Genomic DNA, 18,096 nt, shown 5'->3' with positions numbered 1-18,096 from the left:
ACTGTTCAGTTTTTTCCATTCTTTTCTTTGTTCTTTTGTATGTTCGCTTTTGGAGGCCTTGTCTTCAAGCTTACTGATCCTTTCTTCTGCCTCTCCAAATCTATCATATGCCTACAGTGTTTTGTTTTGTTTCTTACTTGCTTGCTTCATTTATTTATATTGTAGTAAAATACACATAACATAAAATTGATCATTTAAACCATTTGTAAGGGCACAATTCAGTGGCATAAAGTACATTCACAGTGTGTACTGTCATCACCATTCTGGTTCCAGCACTTTTTCATCCCCTGTGGAAACTTGTACTTGTTAGCACTCACTCCCTCATCCCTGCTCCCAGTGCCTTGGCACCCACCTTTCTGCTTTCTGTCTCCCTGGATTTGCGGCCCACCTTTCCTTGGCTCCCTCTGACGTGACTCAGGATGGAGCTGAAGTGAATGAGGCCGGGCAGGAACAGAGGGAGGACGGGGACTGTGGTGAGCTGGAGGGCAGGGCCTGGCTAGGGGACTGAGAGCTTCAGATATTTTTAAAGACATGCCAGAAATCTGAATCACTACTAAATTTCTCAAACTTTAAATGTTGGCAAATAACCAATTTTTTAAAAATTGGATAGAGGGATGGAGGGGTGACTGTTAAAGGGTATGGAGTTTTTCTTCTTGGAGCGATGAAATTGCTCTAAAATGTCTTATGGTGATGAATGCAAAACACTGCGTTTATACCAAAGCCATTGATTATACGTTTTGGGTAGATTGCATGATATGTGAATAGATCTCAGTGAAACTGCTTTAAAAAACCAAAATCAAACAAAATTATCATGTGGTCCAAACCCAAAGAAGCAAAACAAAACACCTGTGTGTGACCTCTGACCTAGTAACCAGACAAGCCTAAGCTCCAGATGTCCTTCCAAGGCTTCCACCCAGCAACCCCAACCTTTTTCCCCAGTGTGCTCTCTACTTTCTCAAGCTCCCTGCCCCTTGCCAGCATCCCCTTCTAAAGTCTGCCCCTCTTTCAAAATTCAGCACCAGGGCCACCTCTTCTTGCAGGCTCTCCTCACCTGTGCCTGCCAGCCACAGCGATCTCTGTGCTTTAAAGTGCAGTGCCACGTGCATGTGAGCCCACGGTCTCCCCTTGTGAAGGGACAAGCCCTTGTGTGGGAGACATCAGCAGCTTGCTCAGGCATCGGCTAATCTGCCCTGAATGCCGTTGATTTCATCAATGTGTTCCTTGTATGTAAGCTGAGTGGCAAGAAGCATTAATAAATCCACATTGTGATGAAGCAGCAAGACATCAAAACAAGGAAGTACTGCATTTTGGCTTCCTGTAAATTCTCTCTTCATCCTCATCATCCTATTGACTACTTGTCGTACACATTCTCCCTTCTTGAAGACCTCGGGGGCGGGTCTGTACAGAGCCTGCAAGGCCCTCAGCCCCTGGGCTGTGTGGTGGAGGCTGGTCTGGTCGCTCTCCAGGTAGCATTCTCTGAACGCGCTCTCTGACTCCAGGATAAGAGATCCCCGCCGAATGGAATGAGAGCCAGGCTGTATTCCTCCCTGTGAGTGAAGGATCCCGAAGCATCCAGATCCTTCAGCTGCTACTCACGTAATAAGCTACAGCGCAGCACAAACACGATGTGGAAATCTCGCACTGGGCCACACCTGTCTTCACTGAGCACGTTTACAGCAGTGATACCATCAATTCTAGCCTGGATCTAATGAAAAAAATAATAGTCTTGACGTTAGCTGCTGCCAAACGACATAAGAATGAACGTTTTTTCCGCCTCATGTTCCTGCAGTAGTGAGTACTGTGCATTCAGCCCCAGTGGTCCTGCAGGTGCTCATCCCAAACCATCGCCTTGCTCCCTGTGCACCTGTCCAGGAACTCGTGCAGGTCGCCCACACGTGGCACGTGCACATTCACTCGTCCATAGGACAGGTGGGCCTCCGTCTTTCCCACCACCCCTTTTTCCCTTCCAGTGTATTTTCACTGTCATTTGTTGTGCCTTTCATTCCTGTAGGAGCTGCAATTGTGTATCAATGCTTTCAAATTCTTCTTTGTGCTCACCCAGTGTTTTCTTGATGTCTTTTATCTCTTTAGTCATCTAATTGAATATATTTGGGAGATTTGGTTGAGTAGCTATAAATTGTCTCAACTTGTGTATTTCTGCCATATTATTTGATATTCTGAAAGTCTGTGGAATTTCAGTTCACTATGTTTTGGGTGATTTTTTCTTTATAAACATTCATTCACTGTTCTGGAGTCTCAAGTTTTGAAAGGCCCGGACCTCAGGTCTCCGTATAGTCTTCTTAATGAGTTGAAACATTGCTGTGCTGGCCTTTTTTCCTTTTACTTGGACTCCTTGCTAAAATTTTACCAGTCAGGAGCTCGTGTGAATGTTTGTTTCTTTTCCCCTCAATACCTACAGAGAAAGCGCCGCGGTGGGACGATACATTCTAGACAAGCCCAGAAGCGAACTCGGGAAGCAGCCTCCACGCCCGAGGTGGCCTTGGAAGCAGAGCCTATAGAGCTCGTGGAAAGCGGTAAGAGTGCCGGTGGTCCTCGAGCCCGGGGCTTTTGGAGTGGGGGGGCCGCTGAGCATGGTGGGCTGCGTGGGCTCTGGGACCATCAGTGCCCGACACTGCCGTTTACAAGCTGGAGGGCCTTGTGCAGCTTACGTAACTTCAACTTCTGAACCTTAGTTTCCTCATCTGAAGTAGAGGATGATGCCAGTACTTGCTGCGTAGTTATTAAAAGGGAGAGATGAGTCAGTCCATAAAGCCCTTAGACCCGTGCTTGGCAGACAGCCCTGATAACACAAGGGTTAGCTACTCTATTAAGGGTGTCGCTTTTAGGACCTGCAGGCTAGGACCCCTCTCTCCTCCATGCTCAAAGCCGAGGCCCTGCTGAATCCTGCCATCCTTCCAGGGAGTCGGGAGGAGAGCTAGGCAGCCAGGACAAAGAAAGGGCATTGGTGTGACCAGATTGGATGCCTAGGATATGTTACGTTTTTTATTCCTGTGGAACTTCTTAAGGTCAGGAAGTAAAACAAGTTAGAACGTGTTAAATTGTATATCACTTTCTCCAAATACATATTAGATAAACTTTATTTCTAAAAATCTTACCTTCCTATGTTTTAATGTTAGTAATAGTAGAAAAAAAAGTAATTCTAGTTTTTTTCAGTTCTATATGAAAGTTGTCCTCTGCCCATTCCCACCTGCCAGGTAACTGTGGTTCACAGCTTGGCCCATGTCCTTCCTGGCTCTGTCCTGGCCACCTGTCGACATACACAGTATCCCCTAGAGCTCAGAAGACGCTGCAGAGCAGAGGCCCAGCCTGCTGACGTGGGCCAGGGCTCCAGGGCTCAGCAGATAGCTAACGCCCCTCTTCAGCCCCCTTGGTGAGCACTTGAGAAACGAAGGGAGATGAAATGCCCACTCTAGACCAGAGGGAGTTGCCAGGCCTAGCAGGACTTGAAGTCTGTGGGTCAAGCAGCAGCCCTAGCTGCCGTCGCCTCCCCCTGCAGGGAGGAGCAGAGGTGGCAGCCCCCCATCCCGAAGGGCAGGGCCCCTCACCAGCCAGCCTGGTGCGCCTCGCTCGCCCGGTCAGGTAGTCCCTGCCTCCCCCCTGGGAAGAAATAGGTAGGGCAGAGGCCCAGCCGTGTGGGCATGTGATGTCAGAGGGAAGGAGGTGTGTATATACTGCACAGCCAGTGGTCCGTTTGTAAGAGCCCTACACGCTCGCTCAGCACGACTCTGCAAGGACTTTTTTTTCCTCGCCCCACCCCACCCCGCCCCCCATTCTCCCAGTTGTCTGCTCTCTGTGTCCATTCGCTGGGTGTTCTTCTGTGTCCTCTTCTATCCTTATTAGTGGCACCGGGAATCTGTGTTTCTTTTTGTTGTTGCGTCATCTTGTTGTGTCAGCTCTCCGTGGGTGCGGCACCATTCTGGGCAGGCTGCACTTCTCTTTCGCGCTGGGCGGCTCTCCTTATGGGGCGCACTCCTTGTGCATGGGGCTCCCCTATGTAGGGGACACCCCTGCGTGGCAGGGCACTCCTTGCGCACATCAGCACTGCGCATGGGCCAGCTCCACGTGGGTCAGGGAGGCCCGGGGTTTGAACCACAGATCTCCCATGTGGTAGGCGGACGCCCTCTCCATTGGGCCAAGTCTGCTTCCCTGCAAGGATATTTTTGACTGTCACTCCTGAAAAGGGAGATTGGCCCTGATGCTTTTGCATCATATTTTCCAGGGCAGTTAGTTTTGTAGGAGCCTGTACCACTTCTGGAATCATATTACTAGAGCTTAGATTGATACACCATCCCTTTTCTGCTAATGCTTATTAAAATGTTTCATTTTGAAGCTGGAGATGAAATCGTGGACCTCACCTGTGAATCTTTAGAGCCTGTGGTTGTCGATCTAACTCACAACGACTCTGTCGTGGTAAGTGTAAGATTGAGAGAGGTAGCTGTTCCCCAGCGGTGGGCCCCCTGCCCGCACCGGGCTCTGAGGCCTCGCTTACAGCGCATGCCAGAGAGTCTTGTGAACACAGTGACCGAGGCTCACCAGGAGAAATGCTGCAGGAAGCCTCTGGTTGCCCTGTTGCCGTGCACATAGGTCTGTCAGTCCTGCCTTTCCACAGCTGGACACCGGCTTCATGAGGCCAGGCCCCCTCCGCTCTCTTCAGGTCCTGATCCTGCAGTTGCGCCAGCTGTGTGACCTTGGGCACATGGCCCCACCTCGTTTACTTCCCCTGTAAAATGGGGTGGAGTCATCCTTGGAGAGGTAGCTCACCGTGAGGATGGGATGAGAGCCTGGCCTGCATTTGAGTGCCTGGCACCCAGGTGGTGCCCAGTAAATGGGTGTCTCTGTCCTCGCTGTTGGTGGGAAAAGAAATAATTGCTTAGCCTGCCAGGGGGAACTCTCTCGAGTGCATGTGGTCCCGGTGGACGCAGAGCAGCCCGCGTTGCCAGCTGGTGCTCGGGCGTGTCAGCACTCCAGGGAGAACGAGGCCTGGAGGCTGCCCCTGCCCTGGGACCAGCGGTGACTGGCAGGGAGGGCGTGGCCCCAGGGCAGACTCCTCGGGGCAAGGGGCATGCACGGCCGGGCATCTGGCCAGCCCACGCGCTGAATTCTAGGGCAAGCTTTGCCTCTCTGGAGAACACTACGTCAGCTCCTTGGTATGACAGGATTGCAGTTGGTGGGGCAGAGGGCAGAGGGCACATGGCGCATTTGGCAGTGTTGGGGGAGTGGCAGCAGGTGCTGCTGAGGGGGGAGGGTGGCGGGGGTTGCTGGTAACCGAGCCTGCCGCTTGTAGTCCCAGCACTGTCCTCATTGGCTGCTGTCGACTGTTGGCACAGGCACAGCCCATTCACTGCAGAGCTTCAAGACTCAGAAAAAGAAGAAAGGAGGGTCACACTTGACAGATTTAGCGTCTGGTCTCTGGTTGAAACCACTTGGTTGCCCTGTCCCTGACCCCAGATCCCAAAGGGAAGGCAGCTGCCCTTGCGGAGCTGTTAGATCGCCCCTAGCATGATGAGATCATGGGCAGATGACGAAGGGGACATTAGCTGCCAAACCGGAGCCAGTGGTTTCCCTCAAGATTGGTTAGAACTTGGTGAGATCTGTGAAGCAAGCGTGGGTTAGCTTGCCTGTGGGCCCTGCTTCTTCTGATACACAGAAGCTTCTCTGTAAGTCTGGAAACCTAGCTTCATCTGGTATCTTGACCTGAGCCTGCAGCCCAGTTGCTCATTAGCACTCACCAGTGGTGACAGATCCTTCCTGTGTCCAGTGCTCAGTGACCACCTGCAGTGCCGGCTACCTCTCTGTTCTGCCCGGGAGGCCTCGTGGGGGCGGATGGTGTGGCACTGCTGAGAGCACACCTGGCTTCGGGCGTGTCCCCTTGCATGCCTTTTTTTTTGTTTGGATGAACAGATTGCTCTCACTACATGAGCTGCTTCACGGAGCTTTCCCACCTTTTTTCTTTTCCCCTGGACTTTGTCTCCATACTCTGGCACCTCTACTCCCAGCTGACTTGGGGTTAACCCTTGTTGGGTCTGTAGTTGGGAGAACAGGGAGAGGATGCAGGCACTGGGGGAGCTGTGGGCCAGAAGCAGCTGGCAGGCGCTGGGCGACCACGGCTGGGAGCGTTCCCATGCCCTCCCCACTGGGCCATTTGGACAGAGGATTTGCCTTGCCTTGGCTTTTTTGTTGTTTATTTTATTAAATCCAAATGCCAGTTTATTGATTGACAATGAAGACTACCCCTAAGATTGAAATTCTTACTCTTCATGTAGATCTCCTCAGGGAGCTGATAGTATTGACTCTGGACGAACTTTAGGAGCGGAATTAGGTGTTCAGGGTGGCGGGAGAATGTGAAATGGATGCAGTTATGTCCCTGCCAGGTGGACACAATCTTACCAATTCCAGCGGAATATTGCAACAGGTTAAGTATACTGTTTTAATCCTGAGAGCAGCTCTCTATCCTTACGAGAGGAAGAAGTTTCTGGATACTGGGACCCACAGGCGACCTTCAGCACGTGTGAGCCTTCTGAAAGGATGTGAATATCTTTGCATATAGATTTGTGCATTTTCTCAACTCTCAAAGGAATCCACAGCCCGTAAAGAATAAGGAAAAATAAGAGGCTAGTAAAATGCCATGAAACTTTATTCATCTCTGCTTTGAAAGTTTCCCCCTAAAATTAACATTTATGCAAAGAACAGCCATCTTTGATTTTTACTAGATAATGCCAGAATGATTTCCAAAGGGGTGGTGGTTTACATTCCCACCAGTGTCTGGGTCCTCTTTGTTCCACAGCCTCATTACCAGTCCGGTGGTTGTTGGCTAGCAGGATCCTGCTGTGGCTTTCACTTGTGTCTTCCTGATTACAAGAGAGATCAAACACCTTTTCATGTATATTGATATGTCTCCTTTTTTGTGAAGTGCCTGTTTGAATCTTTTTCACTCATTTTTCCATTTGGATGGCAGTATTTTTCTTTCTGATTTCTAATAATTTTTTGTAAGTTCTAAATACATTCTGCCATTAATATTTTGTATCTTCTACTTTGGTTTGTGTTGATAAACTGAAGTTTCACATTTTAGTACAGTTGAATTTACCACTTTTTTGACAATCTTTCCCTATTCCATATTGTAAAACTGTTTTCCTGCATTCTACAAAGTTTTACAGTTTTGCCTTTCATGTGTAGATTTATAATCCACCTGAACTTTTTTATTTGGGTGTGGTTTGAGATGGGGTCTTCAATATCTCTTAGTGTAATTTTTTCTGTGGAGGTTTTCTAAATTTTTGTTAGGTTTATTTCTAGATGCATGATATTTTAAGATACTATTAAAGCTGGAATTTTAGAATTTCTTTTTTTTTTCCTATTAGCCTGAAAGAAAAGAATGGTTTATTTTATCTACTGGCTTGGCTTTTTAAAAATATAGTAACTTTCAATCCAAATCTTTGGGATTTCAACATACCCAGTCATATCATGTCAGCAGATGACAGTTTGGTTTCTTTTCCATTTCCTTTTGTTTCCAGACTTAGTGCTTTGGCTATACCTTTTTTGCTACACTGAATGAAGTGATGATGGACATTCTCATCTCATTTTAAAACCTTTCAAGGATTCACCATTAAATAAGATCCTTGCTGTGTTTTTTGGTTGTTTATACCTTTTCTTCAGATCAGAGAGATTCCTCTCTGTTCCTTATTTGGCTACAAGTTTTTATATGAATCGTTGAATTTTAACAAATGCATCTACTATTTTTCTCTTTAATATGATGAAGTGGAAAATTACATTGTTTTCCAGCATTAAAGCAGCTGAACTTATTGTGGTTGTCGAGCATTATCTTTCTCTACTCATTGCTAGATTCAGCTGTTACAGTATTCTGCGTGTGACTTTTGCATCTCTGTTCATGAGTGAGGGTGGTCTGTAACTTCTTTCCTGCACCTTCTTTGAAGGGTATTGGTGGCTTTCTCAAGCGAGTTTGGGAAGTGCACCCTTTTTTTCTCTGCTCCAGAACATTTCTAGGATTGGAATTCTTCCTTCCTTGAATGTTTGGTAAAATTCTGCTGTGAAGGTATCTGGGCCTAGAATTTTAATCAGTTTTGGTAAGTTACAGTTTTCAGGAATTTGTTGATTTCATCTAAAATTTTCACATTTATTGGCATAATTTGTTCATAATGTGTTCTGATATTTTTGTGGAATCTGAAGTGTGGTGTCTCCTTTTTTCATTTCTGATACGGTTATTTGTGTTTTCTGTCTTTTTAGATTAGTATCTTTGGAGATTTATCAGCTTTATTAGATCTTTCAAAGAACCACCTGTTAGCTTTGTCGACTCTTTCTCTTGTAAGTTTTTATTTCATTGATTATTTCTTTCCTCCTTTGAGTTTATTTTGCTCTTCTCTTTTCTTATTTGTTGTCATCATTTCTTTTCTAATAAATGCATTTAAGATTATATTTCCTTTAGCTGCATCCAGCACACTTTGGTATGTGGTATTTTACATTCAATTTAAAATATTATGAAATTTCTTTGATGTCTTCTTTGGCTCCGGGGTTATTTAGAAATATATTTCTTAGCTTCCAACCAGCCTTATGGGGATTTTCTTATCTTTTTTGTTACTGATTGCTTTCATTATTGCATTATCAGAAAGCATATTCTGTTTGAGGTGAATTCTTTAGAATTTGTTGCAACTTGCTCTAAGGCCCCGCTGGCACAGGTAGCCTTGGCTGTGGTAACCCGTCACCCCCACACATGCCAGGCCTCCGTGGGTCCTCCTGACGTAGGCCCAGGCTTTGGCTTCTGTCCTCTGTGAGCCTTTCAGGAGAAGGCACTCTTCTGTGCTGATTCCCCTGGGTTATTGTTTTCCTTTCAGTTTTGACCTGCTAATTCCTTATTATTTTGTCACTTCTTTGATTTAAAAAACATTTATTTTATCTTGCTTTTGGTTGTTTTCAATGGGAAAATTGATCCAAGTATTGAGCCTGCCGTTTATGTTTTCTCTTCGGCTTCCTGCAGTGACTGGGTAGATTGACAAAGTCCATTTTTCAGCCCGTTTTTCTTGAGTAGTCACACCATGACGTTTTCTGTTCTGATAGGAAAAGTGATGAGTTATTACAGATGTTTCTTGCTTGGGCTGTTTTTCTTCATTGGATTCCCCAAGATTGTGTTTTTTCATGTTTTCCTGGCCTCTTTTTTTGGTCGTTTCCATAGCGTACTAGTGAATCCTGCTGTTTGTGTTCATAATCTGTGTCCTTCCTGGCAGGACATTCCAAGGCGGTAGTGAAAGCATCGCTCGAGGGCCTTTGCAGGAGTTGCAGTGTCCTGTCCACGCCTGTCTGCCCGTCGTGAAGGACTGGCGGGCACCCAGGAAGTGCTGGGGCGAGGGAGCCAGCAGTTAGGCGGGAAGAAACGTGCAGCAGGCCCGGAGCCTGGACGCCATGTCCGAGGGCGAGGGCGAGGGCAGCAGCCGCCCGCGGGGGGAGGGATCGAGGGCTTGACTGGCACGTCAACGGCAGCTCGTGTCTTCCCGGAGGCCCTGACGTGCCGCCGTCGCAGTCATCGTCTGTGCCTGTGCCCTGGGCCACTTCTGGATGTAAAGAGTAGGCTTTTATGTGCGTCGTGGTTGGAAATGGCTCTTTTTTCCATGTAGCAGTAGAAGCGTGTGCGGTGCTGCGAGCAGCAAGGTCTCCGTCCTCAGCCTGATGAGCATGCCGGGAAGCACTGGGGATCCGTTGGCGCCTAGGGACACCAGGGTTCTTCCTAGCTGGCCCCGGCCTGTGGCTGCATCCACAGCAGTACTCAGAACGCCTGGCATGCTGCCGTGCCCGGCACCAGAAGGGCCTGTCTGCCCACCTGGAGTCTGTGGCATGGCTGCAGCCCTCGCGGGTGTTCTGAGGCTCGCGTGCTTCAGAAGGATGCAAGGCTCTGGGGTAACCGAACTCCTGTCATAGTTCCCAGAGCAGGCCCCAGGTGTGCCCGCTGGCAGGTTTTGTTCCCAGCTGGCCAGTGAGGATGCTCAGCCCCAGGAGCGGAGGGCCGGGCGCCGAGCTCTTACAGGAGCCCGAGAGCGCCGCGGCTGGCAGTGAGGGAGCGCGCGTGACTGTCTGACCTTGGGCCAGCTTACAGAAGTACTCCAGCTCTTGAGACCAGAGGACTGGTTGGTTTTGTGGAGATTTTGGTTTTGTACTTTTAAGAACTCAGATAGAGCAGAGATCCCCGAGGCCCATTTCTGAAGCCCTGGTAACCTCCCTGCCTCCAGCTCCTATGCCAGGCAAGCACTGCTGCCTGCAGGACTGCCGCCTTGAGGGGAGCATTCCACCGCACAGCCCTTGGATCCTGGCCCTTGGGTGGAGAGAGTGCCTACTGCGGAGCTGCTGTCTTGCACACATAGTGACAAGGTCCCGGGATTCCAGGAGGCACAGGAGCTGAGCCAGGTGGCTGGTCGCTGCCTGGGAGGCTCGGTGTTCAGGCCCGACCTGCGTTTGGTGGGACCAGTTCCCGCTTACTGGTTGCCAAGGGACCAGGGCAGTGGAAAGGGGCCGGCTCTGGGCAGCCCAAGGTCACCCCTACCTCCGCAGACCGTGCTGCAGCACTGGGCACGCTCGGTGCTGGGGCCAGCCTGGCCCCCCGTGGGGCTGCTGCCCTCGAGGCATCGTGTGGACAGTGTTTCCATCCCAAGTTTTTCTTGACGTAAACGTGTTGTGCATGAGGTTGACCTCCCGGATGGGTGCCCACAGCTCCACGTCCACCCTCTCGAGCCACCTCTCCGGGCAGGCCCGGGTGCTGCCCGGAGGTCCAGGCACAGGGATTGTTCTCGCTGCAGAGGGAGGAGCTTTAGCCTCAGACCTTCCTTCCTAGGTGGCCAAGCAGAAAGCACTCTGGCTCTCAGGCAGGTCTGGAAGAGGTACAGGGGCGGACGCTGGCAGGGTCTCTAAGGAATGGCTCCCGGGACATCTTGGCAGCAGCCCACCAAGGTGCTGCTACTCTGCAGCCCTTAGACTCTGAGTAAATACAGCTGTGGCCTCTTTCCAGGGACGAGGAGCCTGGGCTTGGGTGTCGCTATGTCCACCAGAACTCCTCAACTCCAGTGGCTTTGTCAACCAGCACAGCCACCGCAGCCACCAAAAGCAGCACTCCCCTTCCTGCCTCCAGCCGGTGTGCATGCGTCTGAGTGAGAGGGCTGCTTTCACGGGCAGAACCCCAGTGGCAGGGAGGTCAAGATGGGAGAGACCTTCCCTCCTCTGCAGGGTGCTGAGGCCAGGAGGAGCCAGTGCCCACCCCGGCCCCCTGCCAGCACGGGAGGGGGGTTGCTCCCGGTGCTGTCTTAGCTGTGGTCAGCTAGTGATATGGGAGGAGGCTTGACGTGAGCTGGTTTGAAACTGTCGTAGCAGAGGCAGCGCTCTGAGCCGGCTGCTGCGCGTTGTCAAGCTCTTGTTCGTCTGGTTGGCCTGGCTGTGCTCGGTGGGCTTGTCGCGATCCTTGTCATGCTCATCTGTGGTCCACACGTGGCCTACTTTGGTTTCTGTCTTTAGCCCGTTGTTTTTAATCACATAGTTAATAGTGGGACTGCACACCTGCTTCTCCAAATAAAGAAGGGCTGGGCCTTGGCAGTAGCTCTGTGGACTACCCTTCTGTGGGTGACGTGGGTCCAGGTGGGAGTGGCTGCAGGCAGGGTCCTGAGCACTGTACCCGGGCACTGTGGAGCAGTGGGCGCTGTGTCGTTCAGTCCCCACCGCGTCCTGAGAGGGGAGGCACTGTCGCCTCGTGTTTCAGAAGAGGAATCCGAAGCCCCAAGAGGGTAAGTCACCCCCAGGTCAAGCAGCCGGTCCGTGGTGAGGCCGAGGCTTGTGCTCCCACCTGGCCGAGCCCCTCGGGCCTCCATGGGCTCTGCTGTGCCACCCAGGCAGGAGGAAACGCGGCGTGTGTGCCTTGGCGCTCAGGTGGAGGCCACGCTCTGCCCCGTGCAGCGGGAGGCTCTGTGAGGGGCCCTTGGCTGACCACAGGAGTGGGCAGGGGCCAGGGGCTCCCCTTGCAGAGGGCCAGGGGTGGGGCGCTCTACTGGGCTCCAGGGGTCCCATGGAGCGGCTCTCACCTTGGAAACAGGAAATGCTTCAGTTTTGTCATCAAAGAGTTTTTTAAAATTTGAGTATTTTATGTCAAACTGATTGTTTCTTTCTTGTTTTTCCCCTTCTTTTTAAAAGATTGTTGACGGTGAGTGGTTTCATCTCATTTTTTCGCTGGATTTGAGTAGAGAGCTGACTGAGTGAGGATTGCAGCTGTGGAGGCCCAGCCAGGCAGACCCCAGGAGTGGAGGGAAGCCAGCGGGGAGGGAGGCCCTGGGAGTCTGTGGTCACGCCTGCCACACCAGGTCTCCCAGCTGCAAAGGGAACTCCCACCCCGAGCTGAATGACAGTCCTGCCGTGGGCTGGCTGGACCTTGGAGGAAGCTGGCTGCCGTGGAAGGGGCACCACTCAGGCCGCTGCTTGAGGGGGGGTGTCTCCTGGGAAGGAAGGAGGCGGGGCAGGGCTTTCTGGGCTCTAGCGGGACGGGGCAGCAGTGTCTCCCTTCTGCACTGGGAGGGAGGGGCGAGGGGGGCAGCCAAGACACCAGGGCCCCGGTGAGGGCAGTGGGAGCGGGGCGGCTGCGGCCCTGAAAATTGCCTCAAACCTTAGAAAGAAGGCGGCCACGGAGGACTGGGCGGCGCCTCTGCCAGGACCATGGTGACAGCTGTGTGGTGAGCAGTGATGACGAGGAGCTGTCCAGGGACGTGTACGTGACCACCCACACTTCTAGGAACGCCAGGGAGGAAGGAGCCGCGGGACTCAGGTACAGAGGGCCACTGCCCTGCCCGCGCTGCCACGGTGGGGCCGTGGTGCGTTCGAGTGCCGTGAGCCCTGCATGGAAGGGCGCGCCTCCCCGCATTCAGCACTGGGTCCAGAGCTGGGGTCAGCAGTTCCACAGTGATGAGGTGGGCAGTGCTGGCAGGGCCAGCCCTGGCTGCTATCATCCCTGCCACCTTCTGATACAAAGAGCAGATTCAGGGAGTCCAGGCCTCTGGGGGTTCCTGAGCTGCCTCCAGATACCCCGTGAGGTCACTGGGGGTGGGTGGGGCTGGTGGGCGCTTTGTGGGAAACAGCGGTGGGTAGGGTTGTCAGTGCCTCCGTTCGTCCTGGGCTCTCTGCTCCTCTGCTCCTCTCCTTTGTGTGGCCACCCTGTGGGAGCAGCTGGTTTGCCTGCAGGCCTCCTTGGGTGCCTGAGCTAAGGCAGGGACAGAGAAAACCAGGAAGGAACACGCAGGAGACCCTGGGGGGTGCCGTGGGCTGTTGGGCTGCTTCTAGGAAGCAGGTGATACCATGTAAGTGAATGTTTTGAGTTTGCTGAGAAACTGATGTGAAACCCTGTGGTTTTAGACCTTCTGGTACTGTCAGTTGTCCGATCTGCATGGATGGATACTCCGAGGTAAGCAGACCTAGCTGTGTCTTCCCTTTTGGTTTCCAAAATGCTCCAATGGAAAGAGTAGATCAGATAGGCTGCTTTTTTGATTAATCAGGTGGCCTTTGAACACCACCCACCTTCAGCCAGGCCGGCACAGGGCTTGCGGTGCCAAGGGAGAACGTGCTTGTTTCTCCTTGGGCCCTTCCGCCCCTGCCCGTGCAATACCATGGCTTCCTCCACAAGGCCGTCAGCCTTGCGTGTTCCCCATCCTGGCTCTTAGCAGAAGTTGCTCGTGTTTTCTGAGACCCCCTGGCCCTCTCCACTTGTTACTTCTGGAAGACTGGCCCCGCCCCCTGCCCTCAGGTCCCCTTCTAAGATAGTAGCAGCCATCTGTCCTCAGCCCCAGCCTGCGCTGTCCATGGTGATGCCGGGGGCGGGCAGGATGGGCAAGACCAGGGCCTGCTGCTGCCCTGGGGCACCAGTGAGCTTGACGGCTCTTCCTTTCTTACTGTTTTTTAGATTGTTCAGAACGGACGTCTCATTGTTTCTACAGAATGTGGCCATGTCTTCTGTAGCCAGTGCCTCCGTGATTCCCTTAAAAATGCCAACACTTGCCCAACTTGTAGGAAAAAGATCAACCACAAACGGTACCACCCCATTTATATATGAAGTGTACAGTGCTGCTCAGGATAGATGGATGGACAGACAGCACGGCTGGATTCTTCCCGCAGTCTCCTCCAGGATCTGTGGGTATCTGCCTCCAGTTTCCTGAGCTCAGAGACTCGTGTCTGCTATGTAAACTGCTCTTTTGTTTCCAACCCCTTCTCAGACCTTTCTTTTACCCAGTTTGACGCTGTGGGGCTGGGCCGGGCCCTCCTAGGCCGGCGCTGCACCTTTGCTCCTCTGGGTGGTCTGGTCCAAGGCAGGAGGAGGGGGGTGGCCCCTCTGGCCGCCCTTCCAGCTGGGACCCCAGGCTGGCTCCCTGGGACCTCCTGGCTCCGGGTCTGGCCTGAGAGCCCCCGGGCATATCGGAATGGAGAATCGTGGTTCCAGCCTCTTTCTGGAACCTGTATGTATTTTTGAGTTTTCCCCATAAAACCGTTTCCTCCCGGCCGTGGCCAGGGAGCTAGCAATTCTCTCTGCGTGTTCCTGGGCTACCGCCTTCACCACAGGAGTCTGCCAGTCGACCGTCTGCTCGCCACACTGTGACCCAAGCCAGATACCATCCACCTAGCCCAAGGATCCCGGCTGCAAAAGCAGCCCCCGCCCAGGTCCTGGAGAGCCAGGCCACCGCGGTTCCACCTGCACCGGAGTGTTGATGTGCTTTGATCTCTGCGAGTTAAGAGAACCTCTGCAGGGAATCTCGTTTCCTTACGAATGAAAATGTGCAATAAAGCCTGTTCTTTCTTCCTTTTCAGCAGGCCGGAGATGTAGCACTGTCAGCCTGTGGAGCAGTGCCCTCCCTGCCCCACCCCTGCTCACCCCCTGTTCTCAGGAACCCTACCCATGCCCCAGAGGCCTTCCCTGGGCCCAGGATCTCAAGGCACACAGGGTGGGTGGCCATCCCGTGTTCGCCACGTGTCCACTGCTCCTCAGTTCCCACCTGATGTCTCCTCGCCCGAGCGTGGGTCCTGGGAGGTGGTGGCATAACGGTGGCCTTATCGCCTCTCCCTTCCACGCTGCTGCCCTCGCTGTACAGAGCTTTGCCCACCTGAGTTGCTGGGCTGCTGCCCGGCTCTCCTCTCCTCCGATGATGATGTGTTGCCGACTTGCTCCTCTGGCTGTTGGGCTCTGATCCTTTGGGCTTTGACTGCTCCATAGATTTTGGTTGGCAAAGCACGGTGGCATCTCCTCCCCCAAGGAGCCCCGATACGACCCTCTGCTCTGCTCCACACAACATGTGTGAGCCCATCCGTGTGAGCTCAGTCTCTGGGAGGTGGCCCGAGCCACCTTGACAGCCCGGGGCAGGGTGGGTCACCAGGGAGCGGCCTCGTGGGGCCAGCCTGCCTCCACCCCCACTCCCTCCTCCCTCGGGGGGCTTCAAGCCACCCCGCGGCCTTCTCACGGGGCCTACCCTCGAGCTGGGAGAGGGGCCCTCTGGCTTTGCTAGCAATAATTGACCTTCAGCTGACCCTTCTGAAGGAGCAGGGACTCAGCACAGAATTCACTTTAAACGGGCTGGAGGAGCATCCCTCCTCCATGTGGAAAGAACCATTTTATTCTTCAGTCTGACTTTCTACCTGTTTGGCTCACTTCCAGTTAGTTTGAATAAAAGTGACCATTTTCTACGTAGAGTCACGGCGGGTAAGAGCGTCGCAGCTTGTATCCACAGGGCGTGTTCCAAGCGACCACCTTCCGGTGGAGCCTTGCTCCAGTTCTCCCTGGACTTCGTGTAAATGGTTTTTCTTACATTTCAAGAACACCCAGACTTCATGAGCCAACAAGCTGACTAATAATACGATGATACTCATTTTAAAAAATCTTTAGTTTTATGCTTAAAGGCAACGCAAGTGGTTGATCATAAATGTTGTGTTACTTCACCCTAGGATTAAATTGGAAAAACGTCTATGTTTAGTTTCTACTTATTCAGAAACTGCAAAATAGGAAGTTTGTTATAGAAGAATCCCTTTACCTTCTCCGTGTACATAGTTCAAATCTTCCTTTGTTACATTTAAATAACATCCATGTATGTCAGTCTGTTTTTGAACCCCTCTGCTAGTGTTAAAAGATGGAAATAAAACCATTAATTTGAACCAGGTGTATTTACATGCGTTCATGTGATCTGAAGTGGTTTCCTCCCTTTTTATTAGTTGCGACATTCTCGTCCACCTGGTGTTTACGTGTACTTCGCCTCTGTGTATATGGGGAGATCCCGCTTGTCCAGCTGCTGGCCCGTACACCAGCAGGTAGGAGAGGCTCGCCTCACGCGCGACGAGGAGCCTCCGGAGCCCAGAGGCCCTGGGGAGGGCCCTGTCCCCCAGCACCCAGGCTTCCGCCCGAGCCCCTCCAAGAGGCTGCTCTTGCCACAGGGCCCGCAAGCACAGGCCCCGGGATCACCGGGAGAGCCCAGTAGTAGCTCAGCCCTCACGGGTGAGGTTGGCTTGAGGGGCTGGGGTACAAGACTGGTGACCACGGGCAGGAGATGAGCTGTAAGATCTGCACAGCTTGGGCTCGACTGCCCCAGGAGTCCAGCGTCCTGCACGGCGCCTTCCCAGCCACACGCGTACAGAGCCCTCGGTGGGCACTGGCCCAGGAGGGCATGGGCGGACCAGACGCTACCTCCCTTCCCTGCCGCCCACCCGCCTGTCACGGGCAGTACCAGGGAAACTGAGAAGAGAAAGTGGTTTGGGTTTCCCAGTTTTTGACTCAGGTAAGACTTAACTTGCTTTCCACCTCTGTCCTTGCCCGTCTCCAGCCAGGCGGTCTCTTCCCAGATAGAGGGCTGCCACGTTGCGTAACGGGCTCTGAGCACCGTGGTCGGTAGCTCACGGAGGTGGTGGCCATCTGCATCGCTGCTTCAAGGAGCACGTGTTTAGGGGGAGAGAGCCATTCAGTCCCCAGACCTGTGGCAAAGGTCAGACAATTCCAAGAGGGCCTGAGACCAGAAGTGCGTCCTGTAAGGAAGGTTTCTCTGAGGATCAGGCAGAGTTGCCACCCTGAAGGTTCTCTAGGAAGAGAGAATTCTGAACAGAGAGCCCAGGACCACGGTCCAGGGGAAACCTGTGAGACCTTCCTCTTACTGGCACGTAGTAGGGCCTGCTGTCCTCCATGGTAACTGAGGGTGTTGACTGACGCTTCTGGAGAGTTGCCCTGACCACGGCAATACCCTTTTCCCTGGTGCTGAAGCAGGCACAAGCTGAGGCTTGTCAGGAGAGTCCCGCAGCAGAGGGGCCAGTGGAGGGCCCGGGGCCAAGCGTCCACGGGCTGGGCAAGTGGGTGGGCTTGCTGCTGCGGGAAGACGGAGACCCCAAGCTGGCTGTGTGAAGGGATTGTTCGTGGGACTTTCATTTTTGAAACTCATAAATGAGTGTCCTTTCGTTGGCGCCGTGTAGAAATGCAATTGATTTTTTTCTTTGTAGTACTGTATCATAAATTTTGCCATTTTAACCATTTGCGAGAATATAATTCAGGAGCATTAATTTTACAAGGTGCTACCATCACTACCATCCATTAACAAAGTTTTTCATTGCTCACAACAAACACTGTACGCGTTGAGCAGCAACTCCCCATTTGCCCTCTCCCTAGCCCCTGGTAACCGCTCATCTACTTTTGGTCTCTGAATTTGCTTATTCTAGATATGAATGGACTTGTAAGATTCTCCTTTTCTGTCACTTTTCTTCAGTTTTCTTTTTTTATTCAAGTCTTTCTTGAATTTTTTTTTCATTTTTCACATTTCATTTTAAAAGTACATTTTTCTTTATTTTCTTTTAAATGTTACATTCAAAAAATATGAGGTCCCCATATACCCCCCTCGCCACCCACCCCACCCCTCCCACATCAACAACCTCCTCCATCATTGCGGCACATCCACTGCACCTGGCGGATACATTCTGGCGCACGGCTGCACCACATGGACAGGGTTCCACAGTGTAGTTCACACTCACCCCAGTCCACCCAGTGGGCCACGGCAGGACACAGAACGTCCAGCATCCATCCCTGCAGCACCACCT

General features: G+C 52.2%; 1 protein-coding gene and 1 pseudogene across 1 annotated transcript in view; one reads left to right on the top strand and one right to left on the bottom strand.

The window, feature by feature from the left end:
* Positions 1 to 16,179, top strand: part of RNF4 (ring finger protein 4) — a 34,577-nt gene extending 18,398 nt beyond the window's left edge. Inside the window, exons 4-9 of the mRNA XM_012521054.4 lie at positions 2,420 to 2,534; positions 4,352 to 4,431; positions 12,193 to 12,202; positions 12,664 to 12,817; positions 13,402 to 13,450; positions 13,946 to 16,179. Of these exons, the coding sequence (XP_012376508.1) occupies positions 2,420 to 2,534; positions 4,352 to 4,431; positions 12,193 to 12,202; positions 12,664 to 12,817; positions 13,402 to 13,450; positions 13,946 to 14,095 (558 nt within the window). The 3' untranslated portion in view covers positions 14,096 to 16,179. The remainder of the gene's footprint in view (positions 1 to 2,419; positions 2,535 to 4,351; positions 4,432 to 12,192; positions 12,203 to 12,663; positions 12,818 to 13,401; positions 13,451 to 13,945) is intronic.
* LOC139438709 (vacuolar protein sorting-associated protein 33A pseudogene) lies at positions 1,170 to 2,095 on the bottom strand (annotated as a pseudogene).
* Positions 16,180 to 18,096: the final 1,917 nt, after the last annotated feature.

This window comes from Dasypus novemcinctus, chromosome 1 (assembly GCF_030445035.2).
Source record: "Dasypus novemcinctus isolate mDasNov1 chromosome 1, mDasNov1.1.hap2, whole genome shotgun sequence".
Taxonomy (NCBI): domain Eukaryota; kingdom Metazoa; phylum Chordata; class Mammalia; order Cingulata; family Dasypodidae; genus Dasypus; species Dasypus novemcinctus.
This window is presented reverse-complemented; position numbering and strand designations above follow the sequence as displayed.